The 20365-nt window shown below is 43.7% G+C and overlaps 2 protein-coding genes across 2 annotated transcripts; one reads left to right on the forward strand and one right to left on the reverse strand.

Moving 5' to 3' along the window:
- Positions 1-297: 297 nt before the first annotated feature.
- Positions 298-5896, reverse strand: LOC115540364 (uncharacterized). The gene is made up of 6 exons (XM_030351571.1): positions 5613-5896; positions 2954-3247; positions 2356-2625; positions 2145-2264; positions 1280-1315; positions 298-887 (listed from the first exon to the last, which is right to left on the reverse strand). The coding sequence occupies exons 1-6, from the start codon at positions 5647-5649 to the stop codon at positions 811-813; spliced, it is 834 nt and encodes a 277-aa protein (XP_030207431.1). The 5' UTR covers positions 5650-5896; the 3' UTR covers positions 298-810.
- Positions 5897-10119: 4223 nt separating this feature from the next.
- LOC115541022 (putative protein TPRXL) lies at positions 10120-13118 on the forward strand. Its single transcript, XM_030352730.1, has 2 exons — positions 10120-10162; positions 11736-13118. Coding segments are annotated over exons 1-2 (1143 nt in total). The 5' UTR covers positions 10120-10161; the 3' UTR covers positions 12878-13118.
- The last annotated feature ends 7247 nt before the right edge of the window (positions 13119-20365 follow it).

A 20365-nucleotide genomic window follows, 5' to 3' on the forward strand; every position in this document is an offset into this window, starting at 1 on the left:
CAAATAATTAGTTGGATAGAGAAAGAAAATAAAGACCAAGTTAAAAAAGCATTTTAGAAAGTGCAATGTGTTTAAGATCAGATCAACATTCTCTCTGGTACTCCAACCCGACCTAAAGGAACTTGGTCCTTTCTCTGGGTATTTCTCTGGGTTTCCAACCCAGATTCTGGGACTCCAACCCGGATTCTAGGACTCAAACCCAGACAAAACTCGGGTCTCAAACCCTTATCCTTTCTCAGATCATGTATCTCTCTGGTAAAAATAGAAAATAAAGGTAAAGCTTAAACGGCCTTTTTCATTTTTTTTTTTAAAGTGCAATGTATTTAAGATTAGCAGAAAGCTAAAGCAAACATTAAAGTCTTCGGTATTGTTTTAAAAGTTGTCAGAGTTGGGGCAAGTCTTAAATCCTCAGGGAGTTTATTCCAGCTATTTGTTGCATAACTAAATCCTGCTTTCCCATGTTTTTTGTATACTCTGGGGATAAATAATAGATTGGTCTCAGGAAGGTCTTCCTACAGGAAGCCAATGTTCAAATTTACCCTACTCTACTGGTAGGGTGATTCACTGAACTTGCAGGGAGATCACTATAATTGTAGGGTGATTCATTAGATGGGTCCATATGGGCTGAAGCACATTGATCACTTGGGTCCAAAAGACTGAAGTGCTATATTGCTAAATTTGTGCTGTTGTTATATTCGTGCCGGGGGGTGCACACTAATTGCAAACAGAGTCATCCTGCCAAATATTTTTGGTAACAAATGTTTTACTCACACCAGGAGAGGCGGCTACGATGGTTTGATCCAAGAACGTTTATTCCTTTAAGTTCTCTTTGCCTTGTATCTGGTTGTATCTGACGTACGTGTTGCAGCTGCCGTGTTCAAACTCCTCCTATAGTACACACACACACACACACACACACACACACACACACACACACACACACACACACACACACACACACACACACACACACACACACACACACACACACACACACACACAAACAAGCACAGAGGCTTTTGGTTTGGAGGGTGGTGTAAGATAAGATAAGATACAACTTTATTAATCCCCCATAGGAAAAATTTGTTTGTTGCAAAAACAGCCCAGCAGCAGTGGAAGGACACAGGATATAATGACAATGCAATAAATACAATAAATGCAAAGTGCTAATTCATAAATAGACGCTTATAGTTAAAATAGAGACTAATAATAATGTAATAATGACGGGCTGTAGTGATATTGACTAGACTGTACAACATATGCACCCACAGAGCACCTACCTGCTGTGTAACGCCACCCTTCTGTTGGATTGAAGCTACAAACAGAAGAAGGCCAAAATTAATGAATAAAACAGCACCACTATAAGTCATGCAGTAGAAGGGTCTGCTGTACAGAGAGGATTTCCACATTCATTTATCTTCCTGATGCCTACACCGCCATGGGAAGCATGTAGACACTCAATCTATTGAATATCCATAAGGGGAAGCTCAGACACCATGGCTGTTTCTACCATGAGGGACTGCTGCTTCATGTGTGCGTTGGGGAAAAACACAGTCAGTGTGAAAGATTGCGGACAATTAACGTCATTTTTCCACATCAAACCACTGGGGACGGAAACGTTTCTGCCACCTTTACAGGGACAGAGAGTGGGAGTTGCAGATCACAATGTTTTCACACGCATCAAGCAGTATACTCGGATTTTAGAATGAGGTGAGAGACAGTTTCCCTTCAGGTTGCTGGAAGTGCCAAGAACTTGGTTCTATGATATGCAATTCTAAATGTATTTTTCTACAAATTGAGATTCAATACATCTTCTTCATTTTTTTAATGCTTATTTTGATTACTAACATATCTATAGAGATCTAGAGATCTGGATATAGAGATATATTGACAGATAGTGATAGAAAATAAAGAGTGATAGATAGATAATAAATAATATTACTTAAATTGATAAAATTAAATAAACAATATTCACTCTATAAAGTAGACACACAACAACTGTAGAAGGAGTAAGGAAGAAAATACGACGGAAGAAACTAAACAGACAGAAATCAGTATAACAATGAGTATGGCTTGTAATGCCAGACTAATGCATTATTCATTAATGATTGCTATGAGGTAGCTGGTTAAAAAAAATGCCTTGCCTTGGAGATGTCTGTCAACAAAGAATATGATGACAGATACGAATAGGATGAATGCAACACCACAGACGATCGGAATCACAATCCGGACCAGCCTGTTAGACTCCTCTTCATCTTCATCACCTGTACATAAGAGTAACAACACTCACGTCATTAAAAGCTCCACAACATGAGCAGTGTCTTTGAGCTTTCAGGGTGTGTGAGGACTTCTTACCAGTGCGCTGCTGTACTGTGCAGGACGTCTTAGCGTCGACCGACCGGGTGAGGTTACCAGCAGGGTTGGCAGACACACAGCGGTAGGAGGACCGGAGACCCAGCCTGTCCACGGTCAGAGGGAGAGAGCGCTGGGTGCTGCTCTGGTTCACCAGGACCTCTCCTTGATACCAGGAGAGAGTCCCTCCACTCAGTTGGTCCACAGCACACAGCAGGGTGCAGCGCTCGCTGCTCACAGACGTTACGGTGACACCGGGCTCCAGGACGGCGTCTGGGGACAGAAGACCACAAGGTCAGCTGGACCCCTCCTAGACATGACCTCTACCTTCTAGTATACAGCTTGACCCCTCCTAGACATGACCTCCACCTTCTAGTATATAGCTTGACCACTCCTAGACATGACCTCTAGCTTCTAGTATACAGCTTGACCCCTCCTAGACATGACCTCTACCTTCTAGTATACAGCTTGATCATACACATGTACACTACCTTCTTGTATACAGCTTCACCATTTGCCCCTCTAAACGTGTACAACTCACGTTGTCTGGATACAGTAGATGAGGTCTTGATCATAATGAGAAGAAGTCAATGTTACCTACCATAAACACTCAGCTTGAATGATACAAAAGTCACGATAAGATCAACAGAATAATCCCCTGAATCCTTGCTCTGCAGTCTTCTTAGAGTGAACAGGCCAGTGGCTCGGTCCCAGGAAGTTCGGTTCAGGAAATCATAATTTTCTATCTCCAACACACTATCTTTCACTCTAGCGATAACACGTCCTTTTTTCAAAAGAAATCCACGACTCTTGACAGGCACAGGTATGGTGACCTCTCCTCCCACAGTGGAGATCAGGTTCTGCTTGACTTCCTGGGCAGCAGACGACGTCATCACTGTAACAGATCAGGAGACATCGCTCAGTCAAACAGCCCTGTAACCGTACTGTAGTACCCTAATGAAATACTCTAGTAACCTACTGTAGTACTGTAGTTAACTTCTGCAATACTGAAGTACCCTACTCTGTAGTATTATAGTACCCTACTGTAGTATTGTTTTACCCTACTATACGATTGTAGTACCATACTATACAATTGAAGTCTCCTACTGTATTATTGTTGTACCATACTTTAGTATCCTACTGGTACTCTTGTCTCTGTTAGCACCCGCAGGGTGTTAGCTGGTAAGATGTGGGCATTTCTATGGGCCTTTTAGCAATTCAAGGGATGTTTTTTTCAAGCCTCCCCTGTTAAATGGTGGGTTTCTGGGTTATCCATTCAGAAACCGCAACATTTTCTAAAGAGAATGTTTTTCAGAAATCTTTATTTAGCCAAATAAATTATTAGCCTATTCCACGAGCCTCGTACATAGCCTGTAGTGAAGGCGGACTGCACTGATCAGAATCAGCCAATGAACAGCATCACCAGGCTCACCAGTGTCCCAGGAAGTTTCTGGATATTTAATGGAAGTTTATATTTTAAATAAATGTAAGTCTTATATACGTCCTATATGATGATGAGGTCGATGTTTATTTTCGTGTCATGGCACACAAGTGGCCCATCCCACACAGGATTACAAGACACCAATATAACTACAAAAAGAGTGCAGTACATACACAATAACAATACACTATACTATACAGTACATCCAGCACCGGATAAACACACTAAATATAAATTGACATATTCCCCTAGCCCACGGCTTTGTCCAAAAGGTTACAAATGTTTATCACACCTTGCTCAGCCGTCATGTTCAGTCACAGCTGCACAATAGGCTTCAGCAGGTGGAGGTTAGAAGTGTTTAGACAGGTTGAAGATGGTCTGGGAAGCCCTTTGGGGCTTCACACTGTGTAAAGTGTCCTCTACACTGCAGTGTCACACACTGTGACTCTATCAGACAATGTAGAGGACAATCTACAGTGTTCTCTATCCGATAGCTCCCAATTTTTCTGTTCCAAAACCGCCCCCCCCCCCCGACAACCTTTTGACTGGGATGTTACCTTCAAAGGATGTTTCAATGTGAATGTCAATGGCCCAGGGTCGACTACACACAGTGGCGGTCTTAACATAGAGGCATAGGTAGGCGGCCGCTTGGGGCCCCCATAGTAGGGGGCCCCCAAACAGGCTCAAAAAACGTTTTTCATTTTTTTAGTACGCAAAGACGAAGCAAGACAAGCCTAATGCAAAAATAACATTAAGGGTTAGGAAATAAAGTTACCCAAGCGGCTCAAATAAAAAAAGCGAATAGACGCCGTTAAGTATTTGCTAACGCTGCCAAAGATGACATACTTTTTTACGGCTACTTTTGGCTACTTCTAGAATACAGCTTGAGCACTCCTAGACATGACCTCTACCTTCTAGTATACAGCTTGACCACTCTGGGACATGTCCTTACCTTCCACACATATACAATTTGCATTTTCTGGAGACAGTAGAAGAGCAAGGTCATCACAATGAGAGAGTTAATGAGACCTACCACAAACACTCAGCTTGAATGATTCAGATTTTCCTCCTTGATTAACAGAATTTAATCCCTGAATCGTTGCTCTGTATTCTTCTTATGGTGAACCGCCCAGTGTCTCCGTCCCAGGACACTCTGTCCAGGAAACCTTCATCATCTATTTCCAACACCCTATCTCTCACTAGAGCGATCACAAGTCTATCTTTCACAAGAAATCCACGGCTCAGGTATGGTGACCTCTCCTCCCACAGTGGAGATCAGGTTCTGCTTGACTTCCTGGGCAGCAGACGACGTCAATATACCAATACCCCATGCCCACATAATGTTATGATATTGTGCATCATAGAAAACCGCTTTGCGGCGCAGATGATTTTTATTTTTTGGACTTCTCGTGGCACCACGTTTCATGAAAGAATGCCGCCCGTTCACCGGTGACTAAAACCGCCACTGTACAAGAGAGTCTAGCTGCAGACATCCACCCACACGCTCCAGACATCCACCCACACGCACTTCCGCTGCAGACAGAACCATCCACCCACACGCCGGAAATCGGATAATAACAAATAAAAATCGGAAAATAAAATAAAAATCGGGCGTTACGTAATGTGTTTACATAAATGAACGGGCGTTAAGTAATGTGTTTACATAAATGAACAAAATAAATTAAGTTATAAAATCGGATAAACGCTTCCGGTTTTGGACAGAAGACCTCGCTACATTTAAGAAAATAAATACCAGACCTGTTGTGCAGAAGCCGAACAATGAAATATACAAATAATCTATAAAAGGGGAAAAGTTTACCTAAAATCAGGAGAAGTCCTCCGGAGAACATTTCCATCAAACAGAACAAAGGAGGGTGGTGCCTTCTCTGAGGCTCATGTCCGCTATGGTGATTTCTTATGGTGAACAGTGGCGTGGGGGTTATTTTTGAGGAAGCCAAATGAGACAAACTCTTTAGTCTAGGCGGGGGACAGAAAAGAGTACATCGCAGATTGTATGCATTAAATATAACTACAAGAGTAAATCCTGGTAATTTTACCAGGATTTACACACGCCTGTAATCTGACCGACGACAGACGCGCTTGCTCTCTTTCGCGCTCTCTCTCTCATTCTCATTCTCACTCACTCTAACAAACCCACACACACACTCGTCCAACTCTTCCCCAAACTTTGCAAATTAAAAAAACGTTTCTTTGAAATAATGACAATCGGTACCCTCAACTGAAAACTTTGAAAGTCCTTGGAGGAGGGAAATGTTTATTTCACACTTAGTCTTTCTTCCTCTAACTCTGAGAGATGTTTAAACATGAAAGTAAATGACAATTCATAAAGGGACAAATCAGGACCAAATCATGTCCAGGGTGTTTTAGCTGAGTCGATGTAGTCTTTAAATCTGTAACCTTGAGCAACTGTTCATGAATAAGTTAGTTGAACAAATGGTCTTCCAAAAGTGGCACAGACTCGTAGGGTAAGGCACAGACTCATGGCCTGGCTGTAGGGAAAGGTAAAGACTAATAGCTATGGAGAAAGGTACAGACTCATAGCTATAGAGAAAGGTACTGACTCATAGCTATAGAGAAAGGTACAGACTCATAGCTCTAAAGAAAGGTACAGACTCATAGCTATAGAGAAAGGTACAGACTCATAGCTATAGAGAAAGGTACAGACTCATAGCTATAGAGCAGTGGTTCCCAAACTTTTTGTGCCCAAGGCACACCAAAGGACAAATAAAAATTTCAAGGCACACCTATTGTGCAAAATAGCCTTATAACACGTGTTATCACTAATATCATCTGTTTATCTGTTAAGTTTATAATTATTTACTAATGCCAAATAAGATGTGACAAAGACAACTATTCTACTCATGAAATATTTATAAAAAAATACTTCACAAAAATATTTAAACTTGATCAAATTGGGCTTAATCAAACACACCCATTTCAACCAGACAGGTGAGGCAAATGAAACAGAAATTCAGCAGAGAACTGTCCATGAGAAAGCTGCATGGTCCTGAGTCTGACCCACAAATTATAACTAACATTTAGAATCAGGCTTTTTTTGTAAATATTCTGCCTACAAATAACAAATCAGTGGGAAACATGTGCCTGTCGGGGCGCACAGATTTTTTTAATCCTTGATGGCACGGAGGAGAGGGCCACTCGCAAGTCCTGCTCAACAGAGAGCCGTGACCTGGTCTTGTTCTTCATGTAAACAAGTGTGTCTCTCTCACAAGGTAGGTGGTGGGGAAATGAAGAAGTTGGTCGATAGTGTGGTGGGAGATGGTTGGATATTCTGATGCACAAGCCAACCAAAACTGATCGAGTGTGAGCTCACTAAATTTCAGTTTCAGCGTGAGATCCGCACGGAGCTCTGCGCTCTCCTCTCTCTCCTTCATAGTGAGCTTCTCGTTTGAGGACTCGGACTCCTGGTTGAATGGGTCTCGGATCCAGTCATTGTCCTCGATGTCCGCCACACGTGGAAAATAGCGCTCAAACCTCTCTTTTAAGGTCTGAAGGTGTTCGGCATATATAGCGCGCTTACTGGCTGCCTGTGGCGCAGCTGCATGGAGCCCTGTTCCAAAGCAACTGCGCGAACAGCGAAATGTGGGATCCTCTTTGAGGATTTTTTAAATAGTTTTTAGATAAAGAGTTTGCCTCTGTATTATGGAATGAGTACATTCAAAGTAGTATATAGTAAATTAAAATAATTATTTTTGTATTGTTGTATACTATATTGCAGTAGGCTATGGTTGTCACAAAATCCCACGGCACACTTGGACTTGCCTCACGGCACACCAGTGTGCCGCGGCACACAGTTTGGGAACCACTGCTATAGAGAAAGGTACAGACTCATAGCTCTAAAGAAAGGTACAGACTTAGCTATAAAGAAAGGTACAGACTCATAGCTATAGAGAAAGGTACAGACTCATAGCATTAGAGAAAGGTACAGACTCATAGCTCTAAAGCAGTGGTTCCCAAACTGTGTGCCGCGGCACACTGGTGTGCCGTGAGGCAAGTCCAAGTGTGCCGTGGGATTTTGTGACAACCATAGCCTACTGCAATATAGTATACAACAATACAAAAATAATTATTTTAATTTACTATATACTACTTTGAATGTACTCATTCCATAATACAGAGGCAAACTCTTTATCTAAAAACTATTTAAAAAATCCTCAAAGAGGATCCCACATTTCGCTGTTCGCGCAGTTGCTTTGGAACAGGGCTCCATGCAGCTGCGCCACAGGCAGCCAGTAAGCGCGCTATATATGCCGAACACCTTCAGACCTTAAAAGAGAGGTTTGAGCGCTATTTTCCACGTGTGGCGGACATCGAGGACAATGACTGGATCCGAGACCCATTCAACCAGGAGTCCGAGTCCTCAAACGAGAAGCTCACTATGAAGGAGAGAGAGGAGAGCGCAGAGCTCCGTGCGGATCTCACGCTGAAACTGAAATTTAGTGAGCTCACACTCGATCAGTTTTGGTTGGCTTGTGCATCAGAATATCCAACCATCTCCCACCACACTATCGACCAACTTCTTCATTTCCCCACCACCTACCTTGTGAGAGAGACACACTTGTTTACATGAAGAACAAGACCAGGTCACGGCTCTCTGTTGAGCAGGACTTGCGAGTGGCCCTCTCCTCCGTGCCATCAAGGATTAAAAAAATCTGTGCGCCCCGACAGGCACATGTTTCCCACTGATTTGTTATTTGTAGGCAGAATATTTACAAAAAAAGCCTGATTCTAAATGTTAGTTATAATTTGTGGGTCAGACTCAGGACCATGCAGCTTTCTCATGGACAGTTCTCTGCTGAATTTCTGTTTCATTTGCCTCACCTGTCTGGTTGAAATGGGTGTGTTTGATTAAGCCCAATTTGATCAAGTTTAAATATTTTTGTGAAGTATTTTTTTATAAATATTTCATGAGTAGAATAGTTGTCTTTGTCACATCTTATTTGGCATTAGTAAATAATTATAAACTTAACAGATAAACAGATGATATTAGTGATAACACGTGTTATAAGGCTATTTTGCACAATAGGTGTGCCTTGAAATTTTTATTTGTCCTTTGGTGTGCCTTGGGCACAAAAAGTTTGGGAACCACTGCTCTAAAGAAAGGTACAGACTCATAGCCTTGGTATAGACAAAGGTACAGAACGGGTTCTGCAAACTGAACCCAGTATCTTTAATCTTAAAATCAAATTGAATGTATTCAGTTGTATCCATTCTTTGGTATGAGGTAGTTTGAATGAAGGGTATGTTAGTTGCAATGTGTTTACCGATCTTATATCGAAAATAATGCAGTCTTTCCTCTCCTGCAAAGCCAAGTTTAAAGAGAGATCCCATGACTGCTGGCGGATTTGTTCTCTTGCCACCAGGTGGCACAGTCGGCCTATGCTTGAAGGAAGAAAGCCTTGTTTCAGTAGCCTACCCCTCACATAATTACAGGCTAATGTAAAGACTACAGACCTTAGCGTGGGTGGTAATTACTGTACAATGTGTTGGTGTGATGTGTATCATTCTTATAAATCTTTTTTGACTGTTTTGATGGTAATATTTCTGCTTTAATCTCGTCCCCACTGATCAAGAGAGTCCCTTAATGTCTCCCAGACATTAAGGGGGAAGGATAATTGACCTTCAAACCAAGATCTATGTAGTATTTGAGTATAACTTGAAAGGCCAAAACTCTCAACATGTTAGAGTATGTGTTGTGTTATGACATGACGTCCAGTAAACGTTTCACTGGACCTGACATTATTTTTATTTTTTTACTGTAAATCTACATGAAGTCTGAAAAATAAAACCTTCTGTTATTGTCTATATTAGTATACTCTTCCCAAAACTTCCCAAATAAATAAAACGTTTCTTTGAAATAATGACAATCGTCACCTTTAACTGCAAACTTCGAAAGTCTTTGGAGGGAAATGTATTATTTAACACCTCAAATGGCACCTCTTGTTTTTGAAGGACTGGGGAAAGTAACGTTTTTAGTATCGCCTTGCAACGGATCAATTCTCCCTTTTGACCACTAGAGGACAGCACAATTGTACCTTATTAAAAACAAATAAGTACCATCAGATATTTTCCTTTATTTCGTATTAGGTATAGATTAATACTACAATACTATTCCACAACGGTACCACAGAATTTTTTGATTTATTTTATTTCTGATTTTTAGTGACACAACATCAGAATCAGGTTTGGGGCAGTTTGCTTCTCTGTCTCTCTGTCTTTCTGTCTCTCTCTCGCTCTGAAATACTCAGCCCCACCCCCCTCCCTGCCTAATTCTCCATCGTGTCCTCTCGAACACCACGGTTTCAACATCTCCAGCACCTGAACAGGCAAGTGGGTCTAACATACTTATCGTTATTTACTGGTCCATATATTCACTTCTCATAAACGTATCTCTCTCACAAAGACAATCAGGTTCAAACTATAATTATACATAACTATAACTATAATGCTTCTTCATACTGTCGTTATTTTCCCTTCTATATCCTCTTGCATGCAAATCTGCTCTCTCTGTCTATCTGTCTCTGTCTCGCTCTTGGTCTCGGTCTCTGTCTCTGATTAAATTTGATTCAAAAAAGTTTCATGGGCACGAGAAACAAACTTTAACATGGCAAAAGCAGGTCAACAAGTAGTAGGTCAAAGTTCAACTATCAAACGTTTAAAACAGTATATAAATATTGATTCTATAGATATATATATTCTAATATATATATAAAATATTAGAATATTAAATACTCATAAAAAGTAAAATGTGGAATACTTTAACAGGTCCAGTATCTCCTTTAAACAGATAAATTAAAGATAAACTGGACATACACAGTATTTACAATGTGGAAGATGTGGGCAATAGTGCAATCATTGTGAACAGACAGAAAAGTGAAGTTGAAGTCCAGTGGGATGAGGCTGTTTATGGGAAGTTTGAGGTTGTTGTGTTGTATTGTTTTATTTCTCTCAACAGAGATGGCAGTCTTTCAGGCAGGCTGTGTTTGTTAATAATAATAATAATAATAATAAATTCAATTTATATAGCGCCTTTCAAGGTACCCAAGGTCGCTTAACAAGAGGTGTACACAGGGGGGGGGGGCCAGGTTAAAGGCCATAGGCCTCTGAGAAGAGGTGTGCCTTCAGGAGCTTTTTGAATGACTCCACTGAAGTGGCACAGCGGATGTGGATGGGGAGCAGATTCCACAGAGTGGGGGCAGAGGCGCAGAAGGCCCTGTCCCCAAAGGTCTTGAGTCTGGTGCGGGGGGTTTCCAGCTGGTCCTTAGCAGAGGACCTGAGGGACCGCAGGGGGGTGTAGGGATGGAGGAGGTCAGAGAGGTAACGGGGGGCCAGAGCATGCAGGGACTTGTAGGTGAGTAGGAGGATTTTAAACTTGATCCGGGACTTAAGTCTGCACCTGGTCAAAGATTTTCTTAGTTTTAGTTTGGCTTTAGGTCACAGTGGTCAGGTATTTTCTCTCTCTATCTATCTATATATCCATCCATCCATCCTTCTTTCTTACTTTTTTTCTTTCTTTCTTTCTTTCTTTCTTTCTTTCTTTCTTTCTTTCTTTCTTTCTTTCTTTCTTTCTTTCTTTCTTTCTTTAAAAGAAAGAAAAGTTTTCGTAAAACACGTTTTGTGTGTGTGTGAATCGTTGTGCGTGAGTAAAACACGTTTTGCGTGTGTGTGGGGTTTTGGCATGATTCTAACTCCATATTTTTCTTTTACATATTTTCAATGGGGCAGACTCGGTCTCAGGATTCCATTGCATGATTATATGACAATACTGCCCCCTTCACGTGACGTAGAAGCACTAATGCAGGCATTGAGAACGCGCTGTACACAGTACTCGAAGGCCAGCTCTGGTAGACAGCTCTTATGTGACCCTTGTTCTCATGCATCCCCTGCTGTTCTCCTTCCACAGTGGTGAGGAAGATGGCTCTGCTCCACCTCCTCGTAGCCTTCAGCCTGGTTCCTCTGGTGGCTCCTGCTACATCCTCCCCAGCAACCAGCTCCACTCAACCCAACTCCTCCCTAGCAACCAGCTCCCCTCCACCCAACTCCTCCCTAGCAACCAGCTCCCCTCCACCCAACTCCTCCCTAGCAACCAGCTCCCCTCCGCCCAACTCCTCCCTAGCAACCAGCTCCCCTCCACCCAACTCCTCCCTAGCAACCAGCTCCCCTCCACCCAACTCCTCCCTAGCAACCAGCTCCCCTCCACCCAACTCCTCCCTAGCAACCAGCTCCCCTCCACCCAACTCCTCCCTAGCAACCAACTCCCCTCCGCCCAACTCCTCCCTAGCAACCAGCTCCCCTCCACCCAACACCTCCCTAGCAACCAGCTCCACTCCACCCAACTCCTCCCTAACAACCAGCTCCACTCAACCCAACTCCTCCCTAGCAACCAGCTCCCCTCCACCCAACACCTCCCTAGCAACCAGCTCACCTCCACCCAACTCCTCCCTAGCAACCAGCTCCCCTCCACCCAACACCTCCCTAGCAACCAGCTCCACTCCACCCAACTCCTCCCTAACCCCAAACCCCACCAGCATGCCTTCCACTAACACCCTCTCCTCCACCACCTCCTCCACCCACACTGTCCCCCCCTCCTCCTCCTCCTCCTCCTCCTCCTCAACCAACAACAACTCCTCCACAAAAGGCGCGGAGTCCGGGTTAACGGGGTCGAAGGCTGTCCTACTGCCGATCCTGGTCAGTATCATCGTGCTCGCGCTGTTGCTCTGCATCTTCAACGAGTTCTGCGCCAGTCGCCCGTCCGACAGGTGCAGCTCCGCCCCCACGCGCCTATGGGGGGCGCTCTCGCGGATGACGGACCGAGTCGGCAACATGGAGGAGTTGTTGGAGCTCCACTTCCGTGGGGACGCTGAGGAGGAGGAGCGAGGAGGCGGAGGCCACGGTGGGGGGGGTAAGCAGGAGGAGGCGGGCGAGAAGGAGCCAGCCCGGGCTGGAGGAGAGGAGCAGAAGGACCCAAAGGGAGGAGGTTCGGGAGTAGCACCAGGACCTCCTCATGCTGCCGAGGAGCGTCTGTTTGACGTCACCATATTGTAGAGGGGACGGTCAGCTACTGTCGTAGCCTAGGGGCAAGGCGGTGGTAGTCATCATGGCGAGTGGTTTCATTCACAAACACCAGTAGGTGTTCAGAACACACCGACAGGTTCAGATCCCTCTGGACACACCGGACAGGTGACCCCTGAACCAGGAAGTGACCTCAGAACCAGGAAGTGAACCCAGCACATGTTGTTTTATTGAACATACTATGAATGAATCAATAAATTACATCTGTAGTAATCGTCCTGTCTACACTGATCTCTCGTCATTTCACTAGAATGGTTTTGGGAATGGGCATAGTCAAATCGGTTAATGAACCAGGGGCCACATTACAGAAAAAATCCTAACTTCTCATCCTAACTTAAGTTAGGGACTCAAAGATAGGAAAAATCCTAACTTCCTATTACAAAAGCAGTCCCTAGCCTGTTTGCCGTTTCCTATCTTATCTTTGGCCTCCTATCTTATCTTAACTTAGGTAATCCTAACTGCTCTGTAAATCAGATTTTCGATCTGCAATCGTCAGTTTCTGCACTCAGAATGTGCATGTGATTGATAGAACGAGTTACTTTGAACATTAACAGAGACTGTTGATAAAGGATCTTTGTTAATAACGGCAAGATAGTTGCACTAGTACGACGCCTTGGCGGGTATTGATACAGGGAACAAGAAGAGGAGTTATAAAATAGTAAAGTAATTCTTCCACCAAATTCATGTCTGTGCAGGCGATAAAATGAAATTAAAATATGGTCAGGAAAATTTAAGAAATCATTACGCAGCCTCGGTAGCCTTTCAGACATCACGTTTCTGTTGTTTTGATCCTCGTCTTCATTGTCAAGCAGACCTACTAGCAGTGCTGCTGCCATTTCTTTCAGTTATTGACAGTTATTTTGAATTTAGGACAGGGTGTATGGCCACCTAACTTAGGATAGTTCTGTAATGGATAAATTCCTATCTTAAGATAAGATAGGATTTCTTCCTAAGTTAAGTTAGGAAACCTCCTTCTGTAATACCAAAAACTTCCTATCTTAAGTTAGGATAGGATTTCAGAGTTAGGACGTTTCTGTAATGAGGCCCCAGGACAAGTTTAGTTATTAGTAATTCAAACACATTGCATTGCATTGTGTGCCTTGCCCTCCATAAGAAGAGTGCCAAATACTCATAGCTTTCTTGATCATGGGTCTCAAACCTGCAGCCTGTCAAAGGTTTCATATCATTCATAACTAACCCTGGGGTTTTGGGGAGACTGCCAAAAGCTCCACTAGGGTGAAAGGGATTATTCTGGGGTTAACACCAGAGCAAACTTATTCAAAAATGTCAAAAACGTATACGAGCGCCTTGGTAGGTTTTGGCATGGCAATTGGTACGTGTTGGGGATTTTACCGCACACATGAATGTGTGGGGACTCGTTCTCAGCATGAAGGCGTTTGGGAACCCCAGCACCACTTTCTATTTCTATTTCTATTTCCAGTCACTACGGAAGAACTTTGACCTTTGTTTCTGGGGAATTTGGTAAGTGTCTGTATGAACTGACGTGCGCACTACGTCGATCACCACAGGACTAGACTTACCATGCAAGAGTTGCCTGGTCGGAAAAGGGTTTCCAGCCAGCGTGTCAGAGGAAAGGTAGTGACACCCCTCTCCCCTGGTATCATATCGTGATGTTGGCCTCCAGGGAAACCACCAACCACAACAGCCAGAGTTAAAGGAAGTGGTGTAAAGTGAAAGTTACTAACCAGTGTTTCGCCTCATCCAGAGCAGGTAGTGGAAACGCCCTCATCCTGTCTCTGTGCTGGCCCAGATATATGTGAGTCATTCCCTGTGGGGCTAGAGGCCCTCTTTCTTTCATGTGAAACAGGGCCTCTGATAATGGAGGCCCTCATGCCTATAAAAGAGACCCCAGGTCTTAAGCTCACCCCAAGTGTCCTTGACCCTAGGTCCCCTTCTGATTGCATCACTCCCTGTAGAGCAGGGGTGTCAAACATAAGGCCCGCGACTTGTAGGGCATACATTTCTGAGTATGTAAAAAAAAAAAGTAAGTCTCTAGCCCATTCCTGTGATGAGTTATGATTTTCTAAAGAAATAACCAAAATGCTCACTCCAGCCACTAGGGGGCAGCAAAAATACAAAAAAAGGAAGGAATTCCACGCTTGGGGTGACGTCCCCATTACCAAAATCTCTCCCCTCGTGGCTCCCCTCGTAGCTCAATGGTTGAAAAAGCGCGCTAAAGTGCCCTTCAAGAGTGTCGAAAACAAGAGGAAATGTCATTCAAGTGTGTGTTTCCTTCTGGTGCCCTTCTAGTGCCCTGATAGTCCCCTTCTGCCCGTCTGGTGCCCTTCTAGTGCCCTGATAGTCCCCTTCTGCCCGTCTGGTCCTTCTAGTACCCTGATAGTCCCCTTTTGCCCGTCTGGTCCTTCTAGTGCCCTTCTGCCCATCTGGTGCCCTTCTAGTACCCTGATAGTGCCCTTCTGCCCGTCTGGTCCTTCTAGTGCCCTTCCAGTGCCCTTCTAGTGCCCTTCTATTACCCTGATAGTGCCCTTCTGCCCGTCTGGTCCTTCTAGTGCCCTTCTAGTGCCCTTCTAGTGCCCTGAAAGTGCCCTTCTGCTCGTGTGGTCCTTATAGTGCCCTTCTAGTGCTCTTCTGCCCGTCTGGTGCCCTTCTAGTGCTCTTCTGCCCGTCTGGTGCCCCCATGGTTGAAAAAGTGTGCTAAAGTGCCCTCTATGGTGGTGAAAATGAGAGAAAGTGCCTTATTGGCTGCCCTTTACACGTGAACAAAAATTAATGAGTGCCATAGGTTGCCCCTGATGATGATGATGTGCCCTCTGGAGCAAGAATATGGCAAACCAAAAAAAACATGTTGTGGTTAGCTATTGAGGTGCAGACGTTCCTCTCTTTGGTAGCTGACGAACGGGGAATGCGAGGCGTTGCTTTCATGTGGCATCGCCATGACAAACAGCAACATCGAGTGGTACTTAAATCTCCAATGGATAACGAAGCAAAAAGCGGATTAAGAGTATGTCAGTAGCCTACCCATAGTGGAAAAGCGCAATTAGATGCCAAGTTAGAAAAACTTAATATTTCAGTTTGCATAATCCATTTGAGCGTTCAAGATCATTCAAGTGAAGGTCATTTCATGCAAGAGAGACGATAATGGTCAGCTATCACCTCAACATGAAGGAAAACTTCCTTAAATGTTTCCGTAGCTGGCTGTCAGCGGTCAAAGACTGAATGGTAGCGGCACATTTAATTTTCTCCGGTCAAATTTTTACTTAAATGTTAGTAAAGATGAAAGCAGTAAGGCATCCTCCTTTCTTTGGCTAAAATGTGAAAGTGCACAATGATGTGAACAACTCATTTTGGTGTTTATAAAGTCGGTAGAATAAGGGGAAACAGTGTCTTTGAAGCAAAATTTTGGATCTAATCTAAAAATGGATCATGTTATGAGTGTTTCATCAGAGCGCGAGGTCTGAATCACCGTCAGTTTGACACTTTTCTCAGAGATAATGACATTCAGGCTGGCCTACCATACCACAATGAAGTACGGTGGTTAAGCCGAGGTGCCGTGCTCAAGCGTTTCTTTGAGCTACGAGAGGATATTGGACAGTTCATGGGGAAAATGGGTAGCCCAGTGAAGGAACTTAAATGTCCGCAGTGGGTGCAGGATCTTGCCTTTATGGTGGATATTACACAGCACCTGAATAATCGTAACAAAATGTTGCAGGGCCCAAAAAGTTTGTCACTCAGTATAACGAAAGCATATAGGCATTCAAGTTAAAACTTTCACTCTGGGAGACGCAGCTATCTAGCGATGACACCGCCCATTTCCCATGTCTGAACGGCTGTGCGTACGACCGGACGTAATGCTGATATCAATACAATCAATGCAAAAAGGCAAGATAACAGGATTGCTGCAGCAGTTCAAGCAGAGGATTCCGGTCTTCAGTGAACTAGAGAAGGAATTTGCTGTTTTTCGCCCGCCAATTACAGTCAAGCCTTCTGACATGCCAGCTGACATCCAACTCGAGATAATTGACCTGCAGTGTGATACCAATATGAAGGAGAAATTTGCGTCGGTGGGCTTGGACACATTTTATCAATATCTCTTGCCAGGGTACCCCAAATTAACATCACTGGCTGCAAAGGTTTTATCCATGTTTGGGACAACCTATCTTTGTGAACAGGTGTTCTCTGTAATGAACCTAAATAAAACAAAGCACCGCTCAAGGTTAACAAACACACACTTGAATGACATTGTGAAATGTGCTGCTACTCAGGATTTGAGACCTGATATCGATGCACTCGTGAAGGCTAAAATAAGCCAAGTTTCAGGAGCCAGTAGAAGCAAATATATTGCTTCTGCAATATATTGCAGTAAAAGAAAGAATAGTAGGTTGGCCTTCAGAAGTAGGCCTGGGCCTAATGCTTGTGATGCTCTTTCAGAAATGTTTGCACTCTGATGAATACAGATCTTTGAAAATAAGTTTACTCAGGTTTCATGTTAAAAGACAATGAATATTGTGCAGTATATCATTCTCAGCTTCAGTAGCCTACAAAACAGTTTGATCTGATGTAGCCTAATCTCTTTGCTCATGCACTGCTATAACTTTTATGTTTGTTTATTTTATTTATATGTGCACATTTACATTTTGAAGGCAGTATGAAAGCTTTCTTCACAGCTCCCACTTGAGTTTGTTTAGTGTGGTGAGTTGGTTCAGGTGTTCAGATGTAAAAATGTATTCACTCAAATCTATAAAAATAAACCAGTTGTTAATGGATGTGAAATGCATTTTATTTCAATTACATTGGCCTATCTGTGAATAAATGTGTGGTGCTAATATAAATCCTTGTGATCCGTGATTATGTAGGCTACAAATGTAGGCTCAATGATAAAGCTATAGTACTGAAAAACAAAGCTAAAGATTTGGAGTTGACGTAGGTTATTTTGCCATTATTTTACTGGTCCGGCCCACTTGAGATCAGATGTGGTCCCTGAACCAAAATGAGTTTGACACCCCTGCTGTAGAGCTATAGCTTCAAGAAGGACAGGATGGATGGACTTTAGTAGACCTTAATACCTAGATTCAATTAGAAGAGACAAATTGTCTCTTTCTCACTCTCAAGTCATTATGTTCCCCCGTGAATGTTGTTTCGTATATATTTCTGAAAAAAAATCTTTATGTCTTCCTTCAACTTTATTGATTACATTTTCACTTAGAAAAACGCCAAATGGGTATTTCGATTTTGACAAAAAAAACATTCTCTCATTAAAGATCCCAGGGCATGCTAGTGTTAGTGGGCCCTTAAAACAGTATTTGAGGACTTTCACGAAAATCAGCTTTGGTGCAGAATTACAGCACCAAATAATTCTGCACCAAATTATTGGTGCAGAATTAGGCTGTGTTTGAAATTGTAAATAATTATACTTGAAGAAAATACTTTTGTTTTGAGAATCAACCCTAGCCTACAAGTCGCCTACAAGGGCCTAACCCTAGCCCTCCGGCAGCAGGTTTGGCGGGAGACAATCCCGGGCAGCAATCCCTTTCTCCTCCATGTCGCTCTTCAATCACCACCGCCACGGGGCGGCAGGGCAACGCCGCCGGGGGGCACCACCGCCACGGGGCTCCACCGCCACGGGGCTCCACCATCGCCGCCCGACAGCGGGCCTCAGGCAGGAGACAATCCCGGGCAACAATCCCTTTCTCCTCCATGTCGCGGTTCAATCTGGACTTCAGGGAGTCAAAGGCGAAGTTCCTTTACCCCGAAATTCCTCCTCAACCATGGTCGAGATAACCCCCACTACGAGTCTCGCTGTGGAAGTACCAGAGATGTCAAAGAACCGACGCAGTCTAGTCTTTTTACCAAATGGGCGCGTTATGCAAACCTTACGTTATGTTTCATGTTATGCGCCATAACACTACCAGCAGAACGGTTGTCCAAATAACAAAGAAGTGTACAACACTTGCGTTACAGTGTGTGTATTCACACACGCACATGTGGCACCGCGCGGTCGAAGCTCATTGTCTCATTGGCGGGGGCAAATTCTCTGGGCGGGCAAAGCAGAGAAAGGGGAGGTAACCCTTATGACGACATATGGGGCCAGATTCCTAGTCAGCGCGTCTGAATCTTCATTTATTCAAAGGAGGAGCAGGATACCTAGTGCTCGTTTTACACCTAACGCCATTTCTAGCTACTGGGGGACCATAGGAATGCTCGGAACTCATATTTAGAAAACCTCATAAAGTGAAATTGTCCTGCCATGGGACCTTTAAGGTCGGTGGACCAGCTGCTAAGACGTTCTCTCTCCTGTTAAAAGGCATTGTTGGTTTCAAATAGACTTTGGTGTCCATATTTTGCACATGACGGCTGCAGTCGATTTTTCTTTTTTGCTAAGGAAGTTTGAACTGAGTGTCCTAATGCTATGTGCTGCAATGCTTCCTTTCTTATCTCCTTTAGCAAAGGGACCATCCTTTAAGAAAGGAAAATAGATAATTCCATCCAACAATTCCTTGCGTGGGAAAATTTAAAGGGGCACAGCATTCGGCCATTCCTGAAAACAAACAATCAACATGAACATGTTGTCATACAATCACACTAACTGGGATTAATGTCGATAAATTGAATTCCATGAATCTGTAAAGGGACCTTGAGTGGAGAAAGGCGCTATATAAACTAGACATATTATTATTATTATTATTATTATTATTATTATTATTATTAAATGTGAGTGGGTTATCAACGTGCATGAAACGCAACCGTAGGAAGACACGGGGCAAAGTATCCAAGATGAGCTTTCAGTAGAGCATCTTCTGAATAATATCATCACGGCGGACCCACGTCCATAACACCCTCCGGCCCATCATGACGTGGCCTAGTGTCAGTGCAGTCGGTTCTCTAAGCACCACGGGCGTCTCTCCTAGGTCCTTATGAACTCTCTCCTAGGTCCTTATGAACTCTCTCCTAGGTCCTTATGAACTCTCTCCTAGGTCCTTATGAACTCTCTTTCGACAAGTTGTTCCATTACTTATAGATTGCATGGCTGACCCTGAGGCGACCTGTAACCCAACATATCTGACTAGTAGATGATGTGAAATGCATGACCAGAAGATGAATAGAGGTCCTGGCTGTGTGCAAACATCCTGTGAGATCCACACGATACACCGGAAGCACCGGAGACCAAGCTGCTGCTGACAGGAAACGCTGCGACCGCGCTTGCTGCAGATGTCAAACTCAGTCTGTCTGCCTCTCGCACTCTGTCGGTCGAGGGATATTTAAACATGAAAATAAATGACGAGTTCATAAAGGGGACAAATCAGGACCAAATCATTGCTCATGGTGTTTTAGCTGAGCCTGTGTAGACTTTAAATCTGTAACCCTGAGCAACTGTTGCGAGGATGATGCTCGAGTTAGCGGTGTCCATGAGCGGTCCTGGTCCTGGCTCTGTGATGTCACGGCCGTGTTCAGGCTGTTGGAAGCAGTCCTGAAAACAGTCAG

This window comes from Gadus morhua, chromosome 3 (genome assembly GCF_902167405.1).
Source record: "Gadus morhua chromosome 3, gadMor3.0, whole genome shotgun sequence".
Classification (NCBI taxonomy): Eukaryota; Metazoa; Chordata; class Actinopteri; order Gadiformes; family Gadidae; genus Gadus; species Gadus morhua.